The sequence below is a fragment of the Petaurus breviceps genome, unplaced genomic scaffold, assembly GCF_028583685.1.
Source record: "Petaurus breviceps papuanus isolate PSGF00001 unplaced genomic scaffold, PetGlider_PUasm1.0 90925, whole genome shotgun sequence".
NCBI classification, from domain to species: Eukaryota; Metazoa; Chordata; class Mammalia; order Diprotodontia; family Petauridae; genus Petaurus; species Petaurus breviceps.
The window spans coordinates 32,974,664-32,999,046 of record NW_027187380.1 but is presented as its reverse complement, the minus strand read 5'-3'; the positions used below and the strand labels follow the sequence as shown (position 1 = coordinate 32,999,046).

Genomic DNA, 24,383 nt, shown 5'->3' with positions numbered 1-24,383 from the left:
TGCTGAGACAGTTTACCCAGGTGTGGCCACTGCACATACTACAGCTTCTTGGAACCACAGGTGAGGGTTGGGTGAATCAGGTAGACACCAAAGGTAGATGAGCACCTCTGAAAAGGGTTTGGCAAGCCCTTACACCAGAGGTGATAGTCTTCCTTGAATACCTTATACACCCCGTTACAGTCATGAGGAACAACCAGTGCAAAGGCATAGAGATGAGAGATGAAATGCCATGTGTAAGTACAGAAAAAATGTCCAGATTGACTGAAGTACAGTAAGAGGAGTAATGTTTAATGAGACTAGAGAGATAGAATGAGGCTAGGTTGTAAACCACTTTAAAAGCCAAATAGATGAGTTCATATTTTTACCTATAAGCAAAGAGAGACACTGGACTTGGCTAGAGTTGACTAGAGTACTAACATGGAGTGATCTGCACTTAAGAAAAATCATTTTTTTTCAAGACTCAAAGCAATGAGACCAGTTAGGAGACCTTTACAATAACCTAGGTAATGGTGATGAGAGACTGAATTAGTATGGTGGTTGTATGAGTAGAGAGACACTGTATATATAGAAATGGCAAGATTTAGGTTGGATATGTGGTATGCAGGAAAGTTACAAACCAAGGATAGTGGTGAGGTTTTAAACCTGGGAGCCTGAAAGAATGGTGGTGTCCTTGACAGAAATAAAGAAATAGAAGGGAAAGTTGGGGGGTGGGATGAGATGATGTAGTATAGTGAGTTCTGTTTGGGACGTATTGAGTTTGAAATGTCTCTGGGATGTCCAGTATGAAACATAATGACAGGGAAACATATGATATAGGACTGAAGCTCTACAGACATATTGGCCCTGGTTAATATAGATTTTCCAATCACCTTTATAAAGATGACAATTAGGCCCATGGGAGTTGGTGAGGTCACCAACTGAGAGATTTTAGGGAGAAAAAAGGACTAAGAACAGAGCTTAATCTCACAGTTAGGAGGTGTAATATGAATAATGATCCAGCAAAGGAACAGTCAGAGAGGTGGGCAGAGAACCAGGAGAGAGTATGATTTTATGAACCTAGAGAGAGTATCCAGGAATATAGGGTGGTCAATAGTGTTGAATGTAGCAGAGAGGTCAAGACAGATGAGGACTAAGAAAAGAGCAGATTTGGCAAATGAGAGGATGCTGGCAACTTTAGAGAGAGCAGTTTCAGTTTAAGGATGATGTAAGAAACCATAACTGCAAAGTGTTGAGAAGTAAATGAAATAAGTGGAAGTAATGAGTTTAAATAGTTGGAGTTTTTTTTTTAATTTGGCTAAGAAAGGTAGGAAGGATTCTTTCTGACCTTCCTCCTGTTCTCTGTGCATTAAAAATAAAAAGTGCTTCCATGACCCTCTTTCTTTTCCTTTTCTTCCTTTTTTCCCTACCTTATCAATATCTCTGTCCTTCCACACCCTTTCCCCTTTGGTGGAAAGAAAAGTAAAAGGAAAGAAAAACAAAGACTGTGAATAAATATTTATTAGTGAAGCAAAAGAATTCTCACATTGGCCTTGTCCAAAAAACATCTAATTCTGCACACTGAGTCTATTTTCAGCTGATGGCATAGAGGATTCAAATCTGACTTCAGACACTTACTAGCTGTGTGACCCTGGGCTTAACCTCTATTTGCTTTTATTTCTTCAACTATAAAATGGGGATAATAATAGCAAGGATATTATGAGAATCAAATGACATAATATTGATAAAGAGCTCTTAGCACAATGACAGGCACATGGTAGACATTATATAAATGTGTATTTCTTTTACTTTCATTATTATCTCTATGCAGATGATCCCCAAATGTATATACCTCTCTCCCGAGCTCATGTTGCATGCAGGGAGAGACAGAATGACAGAAAGTCATGGTTACATATAGCTAGCTTTCAATTTAAGTCAACAAGAATTTATTGAGCATATTGTATATCACAGACTATGCTAATCACTAGGGATAAAAAGACAAAAAAAAAAAACCCAAACAAAACAGTCCCTGCTCTGAAGGAACTGAATTTGAATTACATCATTGAGGGTTATCATTTGGTGACCACTCAGCTTCCTCATTTTGTTACACTGTAATTTTATTTATTGTTATGTTGGTAGGTATTGTCAGTAGGTATATGATAGTTGATAGTGGGACTTGGATGATGCTTTGCTTTCTTCAATATTGCATAAATTATCACAAACTAGATAAAATTAGCAAAACAAGAAAAATTTTAGGTTTCCTTTTTTCTTCCCCTGGATCTTCCAATATATTTAAAATATGGCTCTAAGGAGAGCACAAACTGGGTATTACATATAATTCTGTATAACAGGGATGATCAGGGGAACCCCCTGAGCTATTGGACTGGTGCCTCTCCCAAATGTGCTTGGGGTCTGTGAGGAGGGACACATGCTCTCACCCCCTTGGCTAAATGGCACATAACCAGTGGTTCCTCATGTCCTGTGTCCCCATGACTGGGAGCTATGTTAAAGAGGATTGACCAGGAAAAGCCCCCCCATCTTCGGGTCATAAGAAGTAAGGAGAGATAGCTTGAGCATGGCTTCTTTACTGGAACACAGCCAGCACAGTTCTCCCTTGGACTTTCAGTGAAGGGTGAGGGGATTTCTCTTCATCTGTCCTTCCTCTTTCCTTCTTCCTCCAGCTGTGAAGGCAACTGCAGCAAGAATATACACTTGCCTAGACAACCCTGCATATCAAATCCTTGGCTGCCTCTTCTCTTTTATGTTTCTTTCCCTGAATCCAGATCACCAAACCGCCATCCTGAGAAATATTCCCAGCCTTGTCAGTATTTTGTGAGTTTGAGAGGTCAGATGCTGGTTGCTCAGAAAAAGGTGATTTTTACAACTTCTCAGGGGAGAAGAAAAACACTATATGGAGGATTTTGTTGTTGCCACCTAGCTGCCATCCCCCCATAGAGGGAGGGGATACTACCCCTGAAAGGACTAAGAAAGCCCGAAGATATTCTCTGGTCTGTCAGAATATCTTAAATTGTGAGTTGCTTTGACAGTATAAACCAAAGGTGAACATGAAAAATCTGTTGAGAAGTCCTATAAAATTGTCTTTACCTCCTGGGAGAATGATAGGTGATGGGCTATTATTTCATGTCTTGAATATTTAATACATGCTTATGAGTCTTCTATATTTCGAGTTTCTTTTGTGGTGGAGGAAATAAATATACCCAGAACTGATATCCACTTTATCTTATATCTTGTATCTACTTTGTACAGTGTATCTAGTCTCTTTCTGTAAGAGATCCTGCAAATCTGTTTGGGGGAGATCCTAGGCCATACCTAAGCTTTGTAAGTTTTCCCCTTGAAAATATTTTGGGTAGGGGCATAATGAGACGGAGAGTATTAGAAAAAGCAAATTCTCCCAAGGACAGAACCTTATTAGTTTGAACCTTTTACTGAGAAGGAACATCCCCCTCCCCCATCACTACAGGTGACAACCACATTATATAGGACTCAGGAAAGAAGATGCCAATATAAGGTAATGAGGATGATTTTTAAAATTAACATATCAACACCAGAAGTTATTACATACAAATGAGCACTGTCCCTTTTAAAGTGCTTACTTTGAGACATACTCATTTCTTTTTTAAAATGTTTGTTTTATTTTTAAAAACATCAAGCATTCATTTTTTTCTCCCTTCAATCTGTTCTCCTCATCCCCCCACCATTGGAAAAAAAGAAAAGAAAAAGAAAAACAAAACCCTTGCAACAAAGATGGATAGTTAAAGCAAAATAAATTTTGCCATCGGTCATCTCCAGAGTCCATTGTCCCTCTGTCAGGAGAGAGAAAGCATGACTCATTACCAGTCTTCTGGTTGGTTATTGCACTGATCATAGCTATCAAGGGTTTCAAAGTTGTTTGTCTTTACAATATAATTATTGCATAAACTGTTCTCATTCTGCTCACTTATTCTGTATCAGTTTATACAAGTCTTTAAAACACTCTTTTTCATCACAGCAAATAGTATGTTCCATTAAATCCACATACCATATTTTGTTTCAGAAGTTCTTCTATTGATAGGTGCCTCTTAGGTTTCATTTTGTTGTCTACACAAAAAGATTTGACTAGCCTCTTATTTTAATGATACTGTCATTGCTGAAATCATTTTTGCTAACTCCTGGAGAACTGCCTTCACAATCTTTGCCATAGCCTTTTGAACGGCTTCAATCTTTGTGCTTTCAGGGTAGATATGGTTTTTGTCATCAAAAATCAACCAACAATAATTTTGGTAAATATAGTATGAGATGAAGCTAAAATGAGATAAATGTAAAGTCTGACATTTTGAATTATAGGCATTGCACAATAGCAGTTTGTCTCAAAAAGATCTGAAGGTTTTAAGTCAGGTTTCTGCTGATGAATGTTTAACAACCAACTCTTTGAGGGAAAAATATGTGCAGGATACACTTTTAATCAGCATTATTAACATTTCCTCATTTGTAAAGTCTAAATAATCAACAAAATAATAAACCAAACCCAGCCCTGATTTATAGCCTTGGTTGATTTCTAAGGTCTAAATGCTCACACTGAAAATTTATGGAGTTGCCTCCAACACCCCAGATTTAGTGGAGAGTAAGCTCAATGTGCAATTCTGGGCTACATTTAGTGAAGAACAGTGTATAGAATGAAGTGATAGTCCGACTGTATTCTGGGCTACATTTAGTGAAGAACAGTGTATAGAATGAAGTGATAGTCCAACTGTATTCAGCCCTAATCAGACTATAGCTGGAGTAGTAGCTTCAGTTCTGGATATGATAAACTAGCAAGTACCCAGAGAAAGGCAACCAGAATAGTGAAAGGCTGTGATAAGAATCACAGAATTTAAGAATTGAAAGGGTCCTCATTGGCTAACCCAGTTCAACCCTTCACAAAGGAATCCCTACTATTATACACTCAAGTGGTTGTTTACCCTTGAAGACCTCCAAGAAGTGGAAATTCACTACCGCTTGAAACTAGCCATTCTACTTTGGGGTAATTTTGTTTTGAAGTCTTTCCTTGGGCTTAGCTAGGTGACAGAGTAGATGGGGCTCAGGCCCTGGAGTCAGAAGGAACCTAAGTGAATTTCAGCCTTAGACCCTTACTAGCTGTGTTGTCACTTAACCCTGATAGCCTTAAAAAAAAAAAGTTTTGCCTGACATTAAGCCTAAATTGATCCCTTTGCAACTTCTACCCACTATTCCTAGTTCTGACTTTTAGAGCAAGACAGAACAAGTCTAATCCCCCTTCTTCAAATACAGCACTTGAATACACTGGGGTATTGAGTGTTCTTTTCTCTATGATAAATCTGCACAGTGCCTTCAACTGATCCTAATATATAATGAATTCAACACCTTCACTATCTGGGTTACCCCCCTCTTGGACCCTCATCAGATTATCAATGTTCTCTTTAAAACATAGTACCCAAGGGGTGTCTAGGTGGCACCCGCCCTGGAGTTAGGAGGTCCTAAGTTCAAATCTGGCCTCAGACACTTAACACTTACTAGCTGTGTGACCCTGGACAAGTCACTTAACCCCAATTGCCCTGCCTTCCCCCCTCTAAAAAGACAAAAAAAAAAAACCACAATAAAATAATTGCTATTTATAATTCTCTCATCTTATATTTTTGTTGATTTTCTTTATCCAAGTGTAAGACTTCATGATTATCTCTCTTTTCAACCTGAAAATTTGGTTAAAGGAGGCAAACAGGCTAGGTGATACACATTCATATCATTTATTCCCTTAATCCTAGCAGCTTTGTGCTGCATGGAGCCAGAACCTAAACTCTGACTGCCTGAACAAAAGAATGAGAAAGCTTAAATACATTTTAGAACCATCCCAGTTCAGGGTGGCTGTGTCACTCAAATTTATGATCTCCATAAATGTTTAATCATTGTATGAGAAAGGAATTTTCTGAATTGGATAGGTGGTAAATACAATAAAATAAGAGTTGACAAAGTGTCAATTGAAATTATGACTCAAGATATCTGTGTTTTCTTTACCATTAACATGCTATAATATAGTATATGTCCAAAAAAATTAAAATAAGAAAAAGTACCATTACTCAAGTTAGTGCCTTAGGTTAAGGGTTCATCCTTAATGGCCATAAAATCAGCCCCATCTGACTTTGTTGACACAGAAAGAGGAATTCTCTGAGTTTCCTCAGAACACAAGCTATTAGGTCCAGGCTCTTCTTCTGGTTGATTAGTTCAGGCCCTGGCCCTTTTGAGGTTATTAAATTGATATTAAATGATTATCACACTTGAATTTCATCTTATAAGATTCAGCCCTCAGTGCTCTACCCTGTCAAGATACTTTGGATCCTTTCATTTACTGTGTCTTTCTCAGCTTTGTGCCATCTGCCAATTTGATATTAATCCTATCTATGCTTTTACCGAAGTCATAAATTTGGGCCAATTAAAAATTCCTAGGAACACTCTACTAGAGACTTCCTGCCTTGTTGATCAGTGAGCTATTTAAGAACCATTGAAGAATCATTGAAGAACTGGTCTTTGAGTCTTTGAATCCATATGATTTTATTATTATCTAATCCATATCTCTCCATCTTGTATATAAGAATAGCAAGACATACTTTATCAAAAGCTTTTTGAAAATCTAGGTAAATATATCTACAGCATTTTTTGTAATTTACTAGAAAAAAAGAAAGATGGTTGGTGTGTCATGGCTTATCATTTCCCCCCATGATCAGAAGTATATTTTGGGGTTTTTTTTGGAAGGGCAATTGGGGTTAAGTGACTTGCCCTAGGTCACACAGCTAATTTTTGTGTTAAGTGTCTGAGGCCTAATTTGAACTCAGGTCCTCCTGATTCCAGCTTCATTCACTGCACCATCTAGCCGCCCCAGAAGTATATTTTGATAAGAATTTTTCTCAATTACATGTAAACAAAAATTTTTTAACATTCACTTTTTCAAATTTTGAGTTCCAAATTATCTCCCTCACTCCCCCCTCCTTAATAAGTAAAGCAATTTGATATAGATTATATATGTGTAGTCATGGAAAACATATCCATATTAGCCATATTAAAAAAGAAAGACCAAAAGATAATAAAGTTTTTATAATGGATGCTTCAATCTGCATTCATACACCATCAGTTCTTTCTCTGGAGGTGGATAACACTTTTCATCATAAATCCTTTGGAGTTGCTGTGGATCATGGTATTGCTGAGAATAGCTATGTCAATCACAGCTGATCATTGCACAATATTGCTGTTATTATGCACAATGTTCTCCTGGTTCTGCTCATTTCACTTTGTATCAGTTCAAGTAAGTCTTCCCAGGTTTTTCTGAAAGTATCCTGCTGTAATTTCTTTTAGCACAATAGTATTTCATCAGCCATTTATCACAACGGCGGACCCCAGCCCTTTTAGGACCTTTTCAAGTATTCACTTAGAGTAATGCCCATTTAGTGAACAGGCCTTAAAGAAGAAGTAAGTCAAAGGGGGTGGCTAGGTGGCACAGTGAATACAGCACTGGCCCGGGAATCAGGAGAACCTGAGTTCGAATCCAGCCTCAGACACTTAACACTTACTAGCTGTGTGACCTTGGGCAAGTCACTTCCTCCCTTCAAAAAGACCAAAGGGGGAAAAAAAGTGAGTGAAGGGATTGCTTCAGGGTTGCTGTTCCAAAGTTTGTCTCCAAAGAGGAAACAGTTACCATTGACATTCACTCTAAGCCAGGAGGGCTGGAAACACAGCCATCAAGTGGAGCTTGGGCAGGGATGTCACTGGATCTAGATGGAGGAGAAAGTGAGGCTGGTGGCCTTGCACAGCCCTCCCTTACTCAAAGTCAAGTCATCATTTCCCTGATGCCTTGGTCCTCTTCAAATGGAAAACCACAGCACAATATCACAACTTCTTTAGTCATTCCTTAATTGATGGGCATCTTCTTAATTTCCAATTCTTTGCCACATATGGGACAAGACTTATTCTTGTACATGAATGAAAAATGAAGTGTTTATTCTTGATGTAGCTGTGCTGGTTCTTTTTAATAACTACTTTCCTTTCTAGATGCTTACCAACTATCTCTTTAGTAAGCCTTCCAAGAATTTTTTCAGGAATCTATATCAAATGAATGGGTCTGTGGTTTGTGGATTATGTTCTCTTTTTTTTTGCCTTTTGGAGGGCAATTGGGGTTAAGTAACTTGCCTGAGGTTACATGGCTAGTTTTTTGTGTGGGTGTCTGAGGCCAGAACCAGTGGGTCCTCCTGACTCCAAGGCCTGTGCTTTTACTCACTGGGCCACCTAGCCACCAGATTATGTGGATTCTGTTCTTATCAGATTATCCTTTGCAGACCAGTTAAAAGAACTAGGAGTGTTTTACTTGGACTTGGTGCAGGAGGGAGGAAGGAGGCACAAAACACCTGTTTTCAAATATTTGAAGGGCTGTTATATGGAAGAGGAAAACTGCCTATTTGCAACTTCCACCCATTGTTCTAGGGTCAAACAGAATGGAGGATTTATGCTTGAAGTGAAAGAAGTAAGAAAAAGCTTCTTAAGCTATACCACTTTGAGAAGCAAGGTTTCAGAGAAGTCTAGATGATCACTTTTAGGGGATGCTGTAGAAGGAATTCTTAGGTGTGAGTTAGACTAGATGGTCTCTATATTCCCTTTTTCTTTCATTTTTTGAAGCAATTGAGGTTAAGTAAGTTACTCAAGGTTACGGTGCTAAGTATCTGAGCCCAGATTCGATCCCCAGGTCATCCTGACACTGGGGCAGGTGCTCTTACTCGCTGAGCCACCTGGCCACCCCTAAGCAATTCGGGTTAAGTAACTTGCTCAAGGTTACACGGCCAGGTGTTTCTGGGTGGGTGCTAAGTGTCTGAGCCTGAGATCCGCAGGTCATCGCACCACTGGGGGGTACTCTTACTCGCTGTGCTACCTGGCCACCCCCTGTCTATATTCCCTTTTAACTCTGAAATTCTGACACTCTTTAGTTAGAAATACTTTGTGACTATACAGACACTGACTTTCTTGTTTGTGACTCATAAACTGACCCTGAAAGACAAATTCCAAAGGAGTAATTACAAAAATGTTTTGAATTGCTTCCCAGTCTCTCAGAGTGACTATGTTGGTTTGAATGGCTAAGTTCTGATGTGTTTAACAACAAAAATTCTTATTATTTTGTAGTCCTGCTTATTTCTTAGTGAAGTAGTATGTTTGTGTTGGGGAGGGGGAGCTCCCACACCATAAGACCTCCCAAATGTCATTTCATTTTACTACTGCCTTTCAAATTTAGAGCTAGAGCCCCTACAGCCTACCTAAAATGTAGGTCTCATGTTTGATTTCTTACCTCCTCCCTCTCCTATTCATCAGTCAGTCTATTACCCATCCTCTAAAACTCAGATCCCTGAGTTTTTTTTTTTTATCACAAAGGGCGGCAGAGCACCTAATATCCAGCCCCTCAACATCCTGCGCTAAAGTAGCATTTGCGTATAAGCCAAAAAAGATGCAACTGAGTCAGTCAACTGCATTTAATAAGCAGTTATCTTGGGGGTACAAAGAAAGCCAAAAACATGTTTTCTGCCCACAAAGAGCTCACATTTTAATGGCAGAGACCACATGCACATAGCCATAACTGTACATACAGGACACATTCAGTGAAAATGGGATATACTTTCCAAGGGAAGGCACTAGCAGAAGGGTGGGAATGGGGGTTGGGGGAAGATCCAGAAAAAGCTTCCTATAGACTGGGATTGGAGCCAAGTCTTCCAGGAAGCCAGGAGGCAGAGGAGGGGAACATTTTAGACATAATGGACAGCCAGTCAAAAAATAGTCACGGAATAATGCTGATGATGTCCTGTTTGAAGAATGGCAAGAATGCAAGTGTAACTACATCGTGGAGTACATGGATGGGAGTAAAGTGTAAGAAGACTAGGAGGGGTCAGGTTATGAAGGACTTAAGTGCCCCAAAGAGAATTTTCTATTTGATTTTGGAGGTAATGAGGAGCTGGGGTTTACCGAGTGTGGAGGGAGGTGCCGTATAGCGTCAGACCTGCACTTAAGGAAAATCACTTTGGCAGCTGAATGGAGGCTAAATTGCAGAGGGGAGAGACTAGAGGCGGGGAAAACAACGAGAAGACTATCTCAATAGTACACCTTGAGGTCATCTGCCCTGGCCATCCTAGAGGTCTTCCAAATTCCAGAGCATGAAATGGCCTGGGCACCGTAAGAGGGTGGTGGAGGGAGGACTTTCTCCAGACGGGGAAAAAACCCCCACTGTGATCCCAGATTTAGAAAGTGGATCTTAGAGATTCTATTCTAGTCTAATTCCTTCATTTTAGAAAAGCGGAAAAGGAGGCCCCAGAGAGATTAGCTAACTTTTCCTAGGTCATACGGGTAGGAAAAGGAGGAGGGACCAAAGGAATCAAAGCCTTTTGAACATCAGACAAAATAGTGAAGAAACAGGAGAGAGAAGTTCATAAGCTGTGCCAGTGCGTGTGAACTTGAAAGGACAGAGTCAAGGAAAACAAAACTGTTATTCAGAAATCTTAGCACCAAAATAGCTTCCCATCCCTGAAGCTGTTAGACCCCCTTGGTCCCGACCGCATCCGGGTCCTCCAATTCCCAAACCTCAGCTCCTTTCTCTAACCACACCCCCTGGAACGCCGACAAATGGGGTGGGCCGAGCTGTGACGTTACTTGCAATGCCACGCGAGCGCTCTCTCCACCCCTCTTGCACCCCTTTTTGCGCCTGCGCACCTGAGATTCGGCCCAGGTCGTTCTCACTAACCCTCCCCCTCTCTAACCAGTTTCCCTCCCCCCCACCTCCTTCTACCCTAGCAACTGTCGTCCCCCTCAGCTTCCGCCCACTTCTGCTCCAGCTGCGCATGTGCGCCTGTTTCTGCCGTCTGGGCCCCGCCCTCCCTGTTACCCATAACAACCACCCGTCCCTTCTCTTCTCTTCTCCCTGTTCCTCCTCCCCCTCCCCAGCCCACTCCCCGGAACCAGCAGTCGGAGGAGCTACCTCAGCAGTAGCGGTAGCGTTAGAAGCAGAAGCTACACTAGTAGAGCAGCAGCAGCAGCAGCGACTCCAACACCACTGGAGCCGCCGGGATGAGCGCCTCCGGCCTCCCTCTGCTCCGAACCTGGCCTTTCTGACAGGAGGTAGGCGCGCGTCCTCTCGGGCGGGCATTGTGCGCGTTCCCGGCCCTTCCAGAGCGATCGAGAGGCCCGGCGGGCCGGGGGCTTGAGACTCGCCGGGCCTCCCGCCCCCAAGGGCTCCTTCCGCATCCCACTCCCTTATTGAGTATGGGTCCGGGCCGCTCCCGGCCCCCTCCGTCCTTGCCAACCGTCTCCTTCCGCGGAGCCAGGGTCCTGCTCCCCTTAATTAAGCCCCCCCCTGAGCCTATGGAACGGGGGTTCTTTTCCCAGGCCATCCCCGCCCCCCCCCCCCCCCCCCCCCCCCCCCCCCCCCCCCCCCCCCCCCCCCCCCCCCCCCCCCCCCCCCCCCCCCCCCCCCACCCGCTTCCTTCCTCTAGGCCATTTCTTCCAGGGGGTGGTGGGGAAGATAGTCTACAGCCTCTTCACCTACTCCCCTCCTCCTCCCCCCCCTCCCCGCTAGCCGTCACGTCAGGATTTTTCTCCCACTTCTGAATCTTTTCCTTCTCAAAGACACTCACCCCTTCCTTCCTCCTCCCCCCTACCTTCCCTTCCCTTTTCGTCCGGTCCCTCTTTCCTTCCAAATTATCTCACGTTCTCCCTCCTTTCTTATCACATCCCCACCCGGAGTCTTGCCCCCTTTAACTTTTAAGTCTTTTTCTCATCATATCATCACCCTACCCTCCAGTCACTTAAAAGTTTCCTAACTAACGCCTTTCTCTCCTACCTCTCTCCATCTTCCCTGTTTCACTTCACAGCCTTCTCCAGGATTTAGCCCCTAGTTACGTCCGAACTTCTTCCCGGATGGCCGGTTTTCCGAGTCTTCCAGGACCTCTGGGTCTATGGCCCCTTTTGGTTACTTTAAGTCTCTCCAGAGTTAAACTCTCTTCATTTCTGCCTTTTATATGTTCTTCCTGCGGTTCTTTGGTAATCCTCCCAAACCCTTTGGGTATCCTCCCACCCCCAAATACCTTTTTCCCTTTCTCCACTTTTTAAGAGCCAGAATTTTGGGGGTCTGGCACTTCTTTTCTTCCTCACTTCCTGGGGTTTTCTTACTTGTTATTCTCTAGTTGCCTTTTTCTCCAGTAGAGGTAAGGTACTGTGCCCTCTGATAGGGGTAAAGTACTGTGCCCTCCTGTAAGGCTTCTCTTTAAACTGAGTAGCCTGGTTTCCTCACATACCTTTCTGATCTCTTTAAAAGTTGGCCGTCGTTTATTTTTAAGAGAACTTATTGCCGTAGAGGCAGCCCAACAAAGGATGGCACTTGGCCTTTGTGATCAGGGATCTCTTTTGGGACAAGTTTTTTGATCCCAAACATCCAGTGTTTTACCATTTTCTCTGGTATCATGTTAAGCATATTTTCTAAGGAATGTGATGAGTAATAGTAGCTCAACAAACAAATATTTCAGTTCACTAAAATGAATGGCTGTTACAGTTTCTTAAAAAACTGAACCACATTGTTCCAGAGATCTTTTCGCTTTTATGTTTGATAATAAATCCCCTTAACAGTAGGTGGTGAACTAAAGGTGTTGGTGATTTATTTTTCCCACGATCAAATGCTGGATTGTAGTAGACCCAAAAGAAGTATGAGAGTTAAGAGAAAATCCTGGAGTTTGGGCCCTGATAGTGACAAAAGGCAATAAATAATACCAAAATCAATCAATAAATATTAAGTTCCTATTATGTGCCAGGCATGTGCCCTGGGAATGCAAAAAGACACAAAAGTCTCTGCTCTTAAGGACCTTACAATCTAATGGGGGAGACTACCAACAAATATATACAAAACAAGCTATATACAAAATAAATGAGAAATAATACTAGAGTTAAGAGGAGTTGGGAAAGGCTTCTTGTAATAGATGAGCTGTAGTTGTTACTTAAAAAGAAACAAGAAAAAAATGAAACTAAATAAAAGCCCCCTCTTCATTGAAATGCTAAAAGTACTGTAAGACTATAAATGATGATAAAATGTTTGAATTTTTATTAACATTGCCCAGAAATTTTTCAGTTTTTTCACAGCTAGGTTTTATTTTGAGTTCAGTATCTCATGCTGTATTTCATTTTGTATCTCCTACAGCATGGGGCACATACTTGTCAGTCAGATTTGGTGTTATTAGTTTAAATAAGAAAGGAAATATCAGTTTGTCAGGAGAAATATCTGGTTTCATACAGCAGCAGGTTACAGAGAAAGCACTGAACTGCAATCAGAAGAACCAGATTCTGGTCCTTTTCCTGTTAATCATGCCTTCTCTCTTCACCTCAACTTACTGTTTCACTTCATTGGGAAAGTTACCTATTCCATCTCCCTGGATTTCAACTGTCTCATGTAAAATGAAGATGGTTTACTAAATATCCTCAGGGTTCCTTCTGTCCTCCAGCTTTTAAGTGCTATGTTTGAGAAATACAAGTGTGTTTTAAGAAAAATTCATACTGGCATTCATCCAACAAACTAGAGGATGGTTATCTACATTATAAAAAGATTCTTCTTAGTACAAACTCACCTGATACTTTTATACATATTTACAGATCATTAATTACTTGGTTAGAAATGGGTCTGAGAAACTTTCCTTTTACCCTTGAAGATAAACTCACAAAATTATAGTACAAATTAGAAAATAAAATTTAATTACTAAAGTTCAGGTTGTATACAATATTTTACTTGAGCTTAGTGCTTAATTTGAATTGTGTGGTTGTTTTTTCATTTTTATCTCTTTATGTTATCCTCACATTTAGTATTTGGCGAATAAATTAGTTTTTACCATGGCTAAAAATAATATAAATTTTCTTTTCCAAGTAAAAATACCCTATAAATTTTGTGGAAACTTAGGTCCAAAGAACTTAATTGACTTGTTCCTCATCAGGTAGCCATACTTTGTGGTGGAATTCAGGATTCTAAACTCCAAGGCTAAATTGCCTTTTTTTATACTACACTGTTGTTTTCATGTTTAAAAAATTATCCAACTATCTTTTATTAAATTCTACTAAAAATTCTGCTGATTCTATTTCTTTCCTTTATTAATTTGAGTTCCTTCTGTTTTCCTACTATTGAGTGGGGCAGTGATGTAATATACAAAGGTAGTTACATTTTTTCCTCCCATCATGGTGTGTTTGTATGTGTTTTGCAGGTTTGAAGATTGCTAAAACATTACAATCATGGTGCAAAAATACCAATCCCCAGTGCGGGTATATAAATACCCCTTTGAGTTAATAATGGCTGTAAGTACATTAATTTATTCATCAGTTTTTTTTTATTTTAAAAAACGTATTTTTGTTGTTTTTACAAACTTGATAATTTATAAATAATTCTTGTTTTAATGTTTATCCTTACCTCTCTTCTTCATGCTTTGTTTTTTATGCTTTTATATTCTTCCAGTCTACTTTTTTTATTTTTACTTTTAAAAATGTCATCTCAAAATTAAATTTTTTTTGTAAAATTGACACAATTTTTAGAAATTGTACCAATTTAAAAAAAATACTGCTGTACTGTTGCTTAACCATTATTTAGTTTTTCTTTAAAAAGGGGAAAGTTTTTCCTTTAAAGAAGTAGAAATTTGACTAAATAATTCTTCATCCAGGATCACTGCTATATTTTTTGTTTAAAAGAAAAACAAAGGATAAAAAGGGAGCATGAAAAACATTTCCTTTTTTTGTTTTCCTATTTGTATTGAAACACATTTAGAAGCATTAGGTAGGCTTTGCATTTATCACTTCAGGGTTGAGTTTCACTTTATCCCAATAACTTTTTGAAAAGCACTGTTTTTTTTCTTAAACAATAACCATTTCCACATATGACCTAATGAAAATCAATCAACTATGTAAGTTTCTTAAGTTTCTATTGATATTTTAGAGGAGTTTCACTAAGTGCATGAGAACAGATAGACATTTCACTAAATAAAAATATTTCAGTACTTCTTAGTTATTGTTTTTAAAGAAATCTTAAAACACATACTTGCAAGGAAAAGAAAAGAGTTGAGACTTATGCACGTTAGTTATTTTTTCTACAACTTTTTAAAACAGATAATCTTTGTGTTAGGGTTATAGTCAGAAAGGAATTAAGTCATATTCATTATAATTTTATTCATTACAATAATTTGAATATTCCATATGTCAAATTATGTCTCCATAGCCAACTATATAAAAAAAGCTTGATTCTACTCAGGATGCTGTGAGGTGTTTTTAAAGTCTTTTCCTGGCCATTAAGTATGTATTATTGTTATGCTGCTTACTAAACTTTTGAGTTGTCTGAAAATATTTTGGATTCTGAAAATGAAAGTACATTTATTAATTTTTATATTAACTGGTCCTTTCCCAATTTTCTGTAGTTATGTTATAGAATTTTATCTTCATGTTTTTAATTTGTAGAAATATTTAGTTCTTGAATGATCTTTATTCCATTTGATCTTAGAATTCTGAGACATCAGTCCTCAATATTTACTCTATATCCTTGTTTTTCTTGTAATTCAGAGAAAACAATAGAATTTCTCTGTTAATTTGTCTTTCCATCGCTGATTCAGAATGAGAAAAAAAAGTCTAAGGACAAGAAATGACAAATTTTTTTTTATGGACATTTACTTACATATCTGAAAACTGTAAAAGAAATATTTGAATTCCTGAATAAGAAGTTAAATGTGATATTCTTAGTACCAGAAGAGACTTTAGAACTCACCTAGTCCAGTTTCTTCATTGTGTGGATGAAGAAACAGAGGTCCAGAAAAGTATAGTGATTTGTTTAAGTTTATTCAGTTAACTAGCAAAACAAGGACTACATTCTGTTTCCTGACTCTTAGAACTCATAGGACATACCTCGCCATGTCTCCTATATTATTCATATAGTCAGGCTTTTTATAGATTTATCCCTATGGAGTGAACTTTCATCAACTTGAAAAATATACCCAGCCTACAACATGTACATTGGGTGCTCAGTGACTCTCTGAGTATTTATTCCTTACCTGCTGTGTACATGACATTGTTCTTTCCACTCCCATTTCCTCTGGGAGCCTGCCACCTCAATCATACCTCTCATCTCTAGTCTCTCCTTATCCATCATTGCTTTGCCACTGCCTACAAAAATATTCATCTTCCCCATCCTTTAAAAAAAGAAACTATCACTTGACCCTGTTACCCCTTGAGATGTCGTTATTATTTCTCTCATAGCCATACTCCTAGAAAGGGTACCCTCAATTTTAACAGATCATTGGACCTGGTCGGGAAGACTTGAGTTCGAATCCACTCTCTGACACTAACTTTGTGACTCTGCTCAAATCATTTTACCTCTGACTCAGTTTCCTCACCTATAAAAGTGGAGTTAATAACAATACTTATCTCCCAGGGTTGTTGTGAGGATCAAATAATATAAAATTTTTAAAGTACTTTGTAAACCTTAATTTTATTAGATTTTATTGTTGTTGTTGTTTCTTCATCTCCTCCCCTTAATCCCTAGCAGTTTGGTTTATTCCTTTACCCCTAAAATGAAACAGTTCTCCAAGGCAGACGAAGATTTCTTGGCTGTTAAATCCAGTAGACTTTTCTTAGTCTTCATTCTACTTCTAGCTCTTCATCTTCTCTCTCTCCCCCTTTATTTATCTTCCTTTGGTTTCATCAGTTTTTTGACTCTATAATTACCTTTAAGATTGATGTCTTGTTCTAGATTATCAGCTACCTTTTCTTTTCTCTCTATTCTGTCTTCATTGATGTTATCGTCTTTAGCTTTTTGACTTTCCCTTTCATCTGTCAGCTTCCATATCTAATCAGTTGCTAAGTTTTACCAATTCCACTTCTGTAACATCTTTTGCATTTGTACCCTTCTGCCCATTCACACAGCTTCTACCCTAGTTCAGAACCCCATTACTTTAAGCCTAGATTATTTCAATAGCCTGTTAATTAACTGATCTTTCCCTTCCTCAATCCACGTTTCACAGAAATGTCAAATTGATGTTCTCAAAACACAGACCTGATCATACTCCTTTAAATTGTTTCAGGATAAGATGCATTATTCTCAGCCACAAAACCCCCACAATCTGGCTCCCACATACCATTCCAGCCTTATGTCATATTCTTCATGTACTCTCCATTTCAGTCCCACTAGCAGCAGCCATTCCCTTTATATGACATTATATCTCCCTTCCCTTTACCTTTGGATTGTTTCCCTAAATTCCTTTTAGAGTCCCTAAGCTTTCTTCAAAACATAATACACCTCCTACTGGTGGCCTTTTCTGATCTACCCAGTTGTTAGTACTTTTTCCCTTTTGAGATTACATTGTATTTACTTATCTGTGTACGTATAGCCTCCTAAAGAGAATGTAAACTCATTGAAGGCAGGGATTTTTTTTTATTGTCCTTGTATCCTCAGCTACCAAGTACATACAAGTACTATGGAGTTGTGATTTCATCTGTGTGGAGAACTCCCTTTGCAAGAAGTCCCTCTGCCAGTTTGTTTATGACTTAGTATGTCCTTGAGAGTTACTAGAGAAACATAAAAATAAGTTCAGTGTCATGTAGCTAATAAATGTTAGGGGCAGAATTTCAATCCACATCTTCCTGATTCCAAACCCAGTACTCCACTATGCCACCACAGAACCATTTAGATTGTGCACAGTAGTTCCTTAAGAAAGGAACCGAAACAGCTTTAAGATCCAGCCTTTGGGGATCTGTCATCAAAGGAGAAGCATGTCAGAAAATGAATTGTAGAAGAATATAAGGAAAGATGAATGAAATAACTAAACGTCTCAGGGGGAAGAAAACAGTTAAAACAAATCAACTTAACTGTTGGTCTATCTGATAAATTCTTTGATGAAAAAGGGTGAAACTTAAGGCTAGAAAAATGTGGTTTGAAAAAATTTGACTCAGGGATTTCAGTTACACCCTCCCTTCTTTTTTGTCCAGTTGTCACAGTTTGTATTTAGAATTGGAAATAAATACTGGGTAACCTTTTCTCAAATGGACAGAATCTATCTAATTTAGTCTTTTTTTACTTTTCTGAATTTATCCCATTATTGTGTTTATCATAGTTAAAATGTGAAAGTCCTGTTGTTGCCAATATAGTAAGACAAGGAAAGATTAATATGAAATTGTAAGTAGTTTTTAAAAATTCTGTAGCTTTTGTGGCAGTTAGCAAGCATTTATTGAATGCTTACTATATGTTGGCACTCTGCTAAGTGCTACAAAGAAAGGCAAAAACAATCTATGCCCTCAAGGAGCTCATATTTATATGGGAGAGTCAATACGCAAACAACCATATGCTTAAAAGATAGATACTCGATAAATTGGAAGTAATCTCAAGAGGAAAGTCATGAGTATTAAAGGGGACTAGGAAAGGATTTTTTCAGTCAGTCAGTCAGTCAGCCAATAAATGTTTATTAAGCACCTACTGAGTTCCAGGCATTATGCTAAGCTTATAGAAGGTAGGATTTTATCTGAGAATTGAAGGAAGTCAAGGAAACCAGGGGACTGAGATGAGGAAGGAGAGTATTACAGGCATTGAAAATGCACATTTGGGAGTGTCTTACCTAAGAAATAGCAACAAGGCCTGTATCATTGGATAGATCATAGAGTATGTGGAGGGGAGAGAAGAATAAGATGTAGGAAGACTGGAAAAGTATGAAGGGGTAAGGTTTAAGAGCTTTGAAAGTCAAGCAAAGGATTTTTTATTTCATCCTGGAAGTAATAGTGAACCACTAAAGTTTATTGAATTGGGGTGGTGGTGTGACCCGTGTTTTAGGAAGATCAGTCACTTTGGCAGCAGAGTGTAGGATGGATTGGAGAAAGGTTTTGAGGCAGGGAGACCCAACCAGAAATCTCTTGCTGTAATCCACAGATAAGGTATGAGATGCTGCAGTAGGATGATGGCACTATCAAAAGAATGTGTTGTGAAGGTAGAATCAATAAGACTTGGTAACAGATTGAATAATTGGAGTGATGGGTTTGAGGATTTGGGAATGAGGATTTGAGGGTGACACTAGATTGTGAGCCTGGATGATTGGGAGGATGGAGGCACTCTCAATAATAGGGATATTGGGAAGAAAGAAGAGTTTTGGGGGAAAGATTATGAGTTCAGTTTTTGACATGTTGAATTTTAAATGTCTAAGAGAAATACAGATCAGATTGTCCAGTAGATGGTTGGAGACTTGAGGCTGAAGGTCAAAAGAGTAGTAAGATGTTAGAAATATTTTCTTGTGCCCTTTAATGTCATTATAGCTTATGTCATACTTGTCAGTTAATTCTGTCAGCTATGCTGTAAATAAAACTGTTGAGGTAACAGTTTAGTTGTGAAATATCCTCTTCCTTCCTACAACAATTCATAGTAAAGAGATTTGTCTGTCATACTGATGTATATAGAAGCATTTTAGGGAGTGCAGTGGATAGAGCACTGGGCTTAGGGTAACAGTTCAAATGAAGCCTCACTCTTTCTATCTGTGTGATCCTGGGCAAGTCACTTAACCTTGCTTCAGTTTCCTCAGTTGTAAAACAGGATAATAATAATGGCATCCACCTCCCAGTGTTGTGAAGATCAAATGAAATAATATTTATAAAGTACACAATGTCAGGAATATAAACTCTTAATAGATGTTTATTCTTCCCCAACCCCACAGTATATTTCTAGTTAAATAATTTTACATGTAGTAGTAGTTCAGAAAAGCACACATACATTCAATACTTTAGGTAAAATATATTCAGAAAGGTCCATTTAAAAAGATTTCCTTTAGCTTCAACTTCTCAGCATTGGGTTTGGGGGGGGGGGTTGGTCTTTTTTTTGTGTGTTTTTGGAGGGGGGAAGGCAGGACAGTGACTTAAGGCATTTAAGTGACTTGCCCAAGGTCACACAGCTAGTGTTAAGTGACTGAGGCTGGATTTGAACTCCTGTTCTTCTGACTCCAGGGCCAGTGCTCTATTCACTGTGCTACCTAGCTGTCACTCATTACCTCATTGTTAAAGCTACATGGTAAATAAGTAGTGGTCTATTCTTTTTGTTGTTGAAAACTTGTGTGAGAATAGTTTATATATAACTTTGGATCAGAAATTTGCTACCTGGATTTCACAAATAGCTATTCTCATGTTTTCATACCTAGTTATATATGTACAGCCATTAAGTTATGATCATGTTTGGGATCATCTCATACATAAAATTGGTTAATTTCACATTGTTTTTTTCTTAATACTAATTTAGCAGCACTTGACTCCTCTTCCTGTCACCCTGATGTTACATCATCATCCCCTTCCCTTTTACCCTCAGCCTCCTAAATGCATAGTTTGTTTTTCAGGTTATTTGATGTTAATATTATTTTCATGCCCTAATCCTCTTTCTGTGATGTCCTCTCCTGTGTCATTATCCTCCTATATTCTACCTCTTGTAACAAAGTTTCAGACAAAGTATAACACTGGAAAGCAACTTCTTTTCATAGAAATATTATTGTACGATGTTTAAAAAGGTTTTTGGATACAAAACACATTTAGCAAGTGAAATAGAATTTGTGGTCAACAAACTAAAGTTGATAAATTACTATAGTTTGCTGTGAGATTATATATAATGTCATGGGTAATTTGATCTGTATTATTTTTTCCTTTGTATTTTGTTATGTACCATCTCCTGCTGAAAATGTAGGTAAGCATCCTTGAAACAAATCATCTTCTTGATACTGATAAAATAGAAATCAATTTTCTTGCTGAAATTAGGAAACAAGCTTATTAGAGATTGGTTATATTTATCTTTCTCTGTTTGGAGAGAGGGGAGGGAAAATCATTCATAAAATGTTTCTTAGTATTAGTGCTTTTCTCAAAAAGCAGGACCAGAGTAGTATTATGTAGGAAATAACTGAGATATTCTGGGATGACATACTTGGGAGATAATATTAGCTGAATTGTCAAGTACACTATTGACATTTCTTAATTGGTATGTATTTAGAGAATAGTTTTTTTAACGTACAGCGTTAGCTGGTGAAGGTAGGTTTAATTTTAATACTTTAGATATTCAATATATTAGCAAAATAGAGCATTTCTTAATTGCATCATATTAAATTTTTTTAAAAACCATTCTAGGGGCAGCAGGTAGCATAGCGAGTAAGAGCACTGGCCGCAGAGTTGGGATGACCTGGGATCAAATCCGGGCTCAGACACTTAGCACACACCCAGAAACACCTGGCCATGTAACCTTGAGCAAGTTACTTAACCCCAATTACTTAAAAAAAAAAAGCATTCTAAAGAATGTTAGATTCTATTTAGCTACTTGGTTAATTGTTCTTTCCATTCATTTATTCTTTCTTTTTGAAGCACTGATTTATGTAATGTTTATCTTATGTGTTTCTTTAGCACAGATTAAATTATTTGCTCTCAAATTTACTAGAATTTATTAACATTATTTGAAAATACATTTGTAAATTCCATTCTAGCTGCTAATTATGCAGAAAGTGACATTTTAGTGGATCTCAAGATAATTTTAAAATATAATACATCAGTACTTTGAAAAACCAGTTATTGATGTGAGTACTCCTTTCACTGTGAATTTCAACTTTTTCATGACTTTTTTAGTCTTTACAAATTATTGTTGCCAAAAAGAAATGAAATTTGTTGCTGGTCTTCTGCTGATAAACCGTTATTAATTTAATTAATCTGGTATTTGAATACAGTCCAGGATTAGTTATACAAAAAACATAGCCCCTTTGGTAGGACCTGCAGCAGCTTATACTCCTATATCACAGCCTTCATGAATCTGGGGCACTTCCATGCTTTGATGAGGCATGAGAATATAGTCACTTTGAATTTGGCCAGCAAAGATTATATGATCTACATAGACTAATTTTTCTGTCTACACTTGATATTAGATTATATGGTTTATTTTTGTTTGGTTGGTTGGTTTTTTGCATTTTGGAGGGCATTTGGGGTTAAGTAACTTGTCCAAGATTACACGGCTAGTTTTTTGTGTGTGGGTGTTAAGTGTCTGAGGCTGGAACCGAACTCAGGTCCTCCTGACTCCAGGGCCAGCACTTTACTCACTGCGCCACCTAGCTGCCCCGGATTATATGTTTCTAATATAATAAAGAAATAGTTTTCCAGAGATTCAGCTATTTCCAAGAAATAGTTTTAATTAAAATATAACCTTTAATTTGCATCTCACAAATAAGTATGTGGAATTTTTAGTTTCAGTAACAGAAGAAAAGCAGCATCTAAAGGCAGGATACAATATAATCTTCATTTGTTTAGAATGATGAGATAAGGGTATGGAATTGCTGTTGTGCCATAGAGAGTGTGAATTCCTACTCCAAGAGAATGGAGGTGGTAGTGAACTTCACAGAATGTATATCCTTTGCCTAATTGGCTCATAGCTTTTTAACCAAGGCTAGTTGTGTGTGTGTATTTATATGCAAATATTATTTCAGTGGCAAATTCTCCAAGGGCACAGTGCCTGATATCTAATGTAGGGACATAATAGGAAAAAAGGTGAGTTCACTTAATCACTGAGAGAAAATATTGATTTATTTGCCTGCTTACTGGAATTTGCATACTAGTTCATTGTTTAGATAATGTTTTCATGGTTTACAGTTTTCTTTTCTGTGAGCGGATTCATTGGCACCTTTGCAGCTGACAGCTGATTTTTCCTTATTCATTAACTCTTTTTATTCTGTTCTCAAATTTGTTTTTCATACTATAAAAGGTAAAAACAACACTAGAAAATCCAGTATGGTTTGAGTTATTTATTAAGGTCAAAATTTTCTACTTTTGCTTTATTACGAATTTTCTATATCATTAAAGTAAGTAAAAGTCATGGACTAAATAGTCATTTAGGGAATGGTACTTGAAAATCACCTAACATTTCTTCCTGCCTCGCCTTTTTTCTTTTTCCCTCCCCTCCCCTTCTAATTCATCTGTTATACCAGATTAATATTGCGTATGCTGCTCAGAACTATCTGCAATGACTCCTCATTGCCCATGGAGTAAGATTTGAAATCATAAACCTGGCATTTGAGGCTATAATACTGTACAATCTTAATCTCATACTATTCCTCAGCCTGTATTTCCTGTGTTTTCTTACCTCGATGCCCTTTTTTCCCCACACTATCCCATATGCCAAAGATTTTCCTCCCTATTTTAATTCCTATCCATCCTTTAAAGCCCAACTCATATATCTGATCTCTCCAGAGGTAGAATCCTTCCCCTTCCCCTCATATCTCCTCTAACTTGAAAGTCACATTTTTTACATTTCTCTCATGGGTTTCTTTTGTATTGATTTACAATATAGTTATTTATGTTTTCATCATAATTTCTCTGCAGTCCTGTAAGATTCATGAAGGCAAGGACTGTATCTCATCTGAACTTTGAATATCACTCAACACCTAGCATGGCACCCTACATAGAAGTGCTAAATATATTTTTTTAATTGAATGGATATCTTTAGAATTAATCATCTTTTTGTTCATACATAGTTTAAGAGACAAAATCAAACACATCAGTAAGTAAAAAAAGCGCTTATTAAGTACCTGCTTAGTATATTATTTCAGTACATGGAAAACTGGGAGTAATGGAACTTTTATCTCTTATCACTGACATTCTAGATCTTTATATAAAAGAAGTAAAGAAGTTAAGTAATTGTTGCTTAAACTTTTTATGTTTTAAAAAGTCATAAAATGTTGAATATCCATAAAGTCTGGCCTCTTCATTTTACATGTGAGGAAACTAAAGCCCTGATGGGAAAGTGACTTGCCCATGTATTAGTGTATTAGTGAAAGAGCTGAAACTAGAGTCTAGGTCTCTTGATTTGGTTGATGTTTCCAAGATACCACACTGCCAAAGAGCAGGGCTCTCTCCCTTATAGAGATTAGGTTCCTCTCTTCCATTTGAAGATCTGCTTAAAGGCTGTTAGGTCCTAAAACTGCTACTATGTATAGTTAAATGAATTGAAATTGGTGAGACCTTTAAATCAGCATCTCTTTAAAGTAGGTAGTCAGAGATCTTAGAATGTATGTATATGTATGTTGGTATAATATAATACCGAGTAACTGCTTTTGTGGATAGGGACTAGGGTACCTTCCCTTTTCTATACCCAAACATACAGTCATGTTCATTGCTAGGGGAGACTTCCTCTAATCACAAGGATTAGACTCCCTTTTTGTATACTAGCTCATAATCCTTGGGGACAGTGTTACTTTTTGGTGCAAGGTCTAGGACCTCCTCAAAAAAGGAAGTGGGTAAAGAGGTACTCAGTATATAATATAAACCAGGTATAGTACAGGTAATTTAGACCTACACAGAAAGCGATTATAATTATAAAAAGAATTACA

At 38.1% G+C, this 24,383-nt stretch overlaps 1 protein-coding gene across 1 annotated transcript in view; it reads left to right on the top strand.

The window, feature by feature from the left end:
- The first annotated feature begins 10,872 nt into the window (after positions 1 to 10,872).
- The window catches only part of SEC14L1 (SEC14 like lipid binding 1), a 107,961-nt gene continuing 94,450 nt past the window's right edge, over positions 10,873 to 24,383 (top strand). Inside the window, exons 1-2 of the mRNA XM_069076749.1 lie at positions 10,873 to 11,124; positions 14,241 to 14,331. Of these exons, the coding sequence (XP_068932850.1) occupies positions 14,269 to 14,331 (63 nt within the window). The 5' untranslated portion in view covers positions 10,873 to 11,124; positions 14,241 to 14,268. The remainder of the gene's footprint in view (positions 11,125 to 14,240; positions 14,332 to 24,383) is intronic.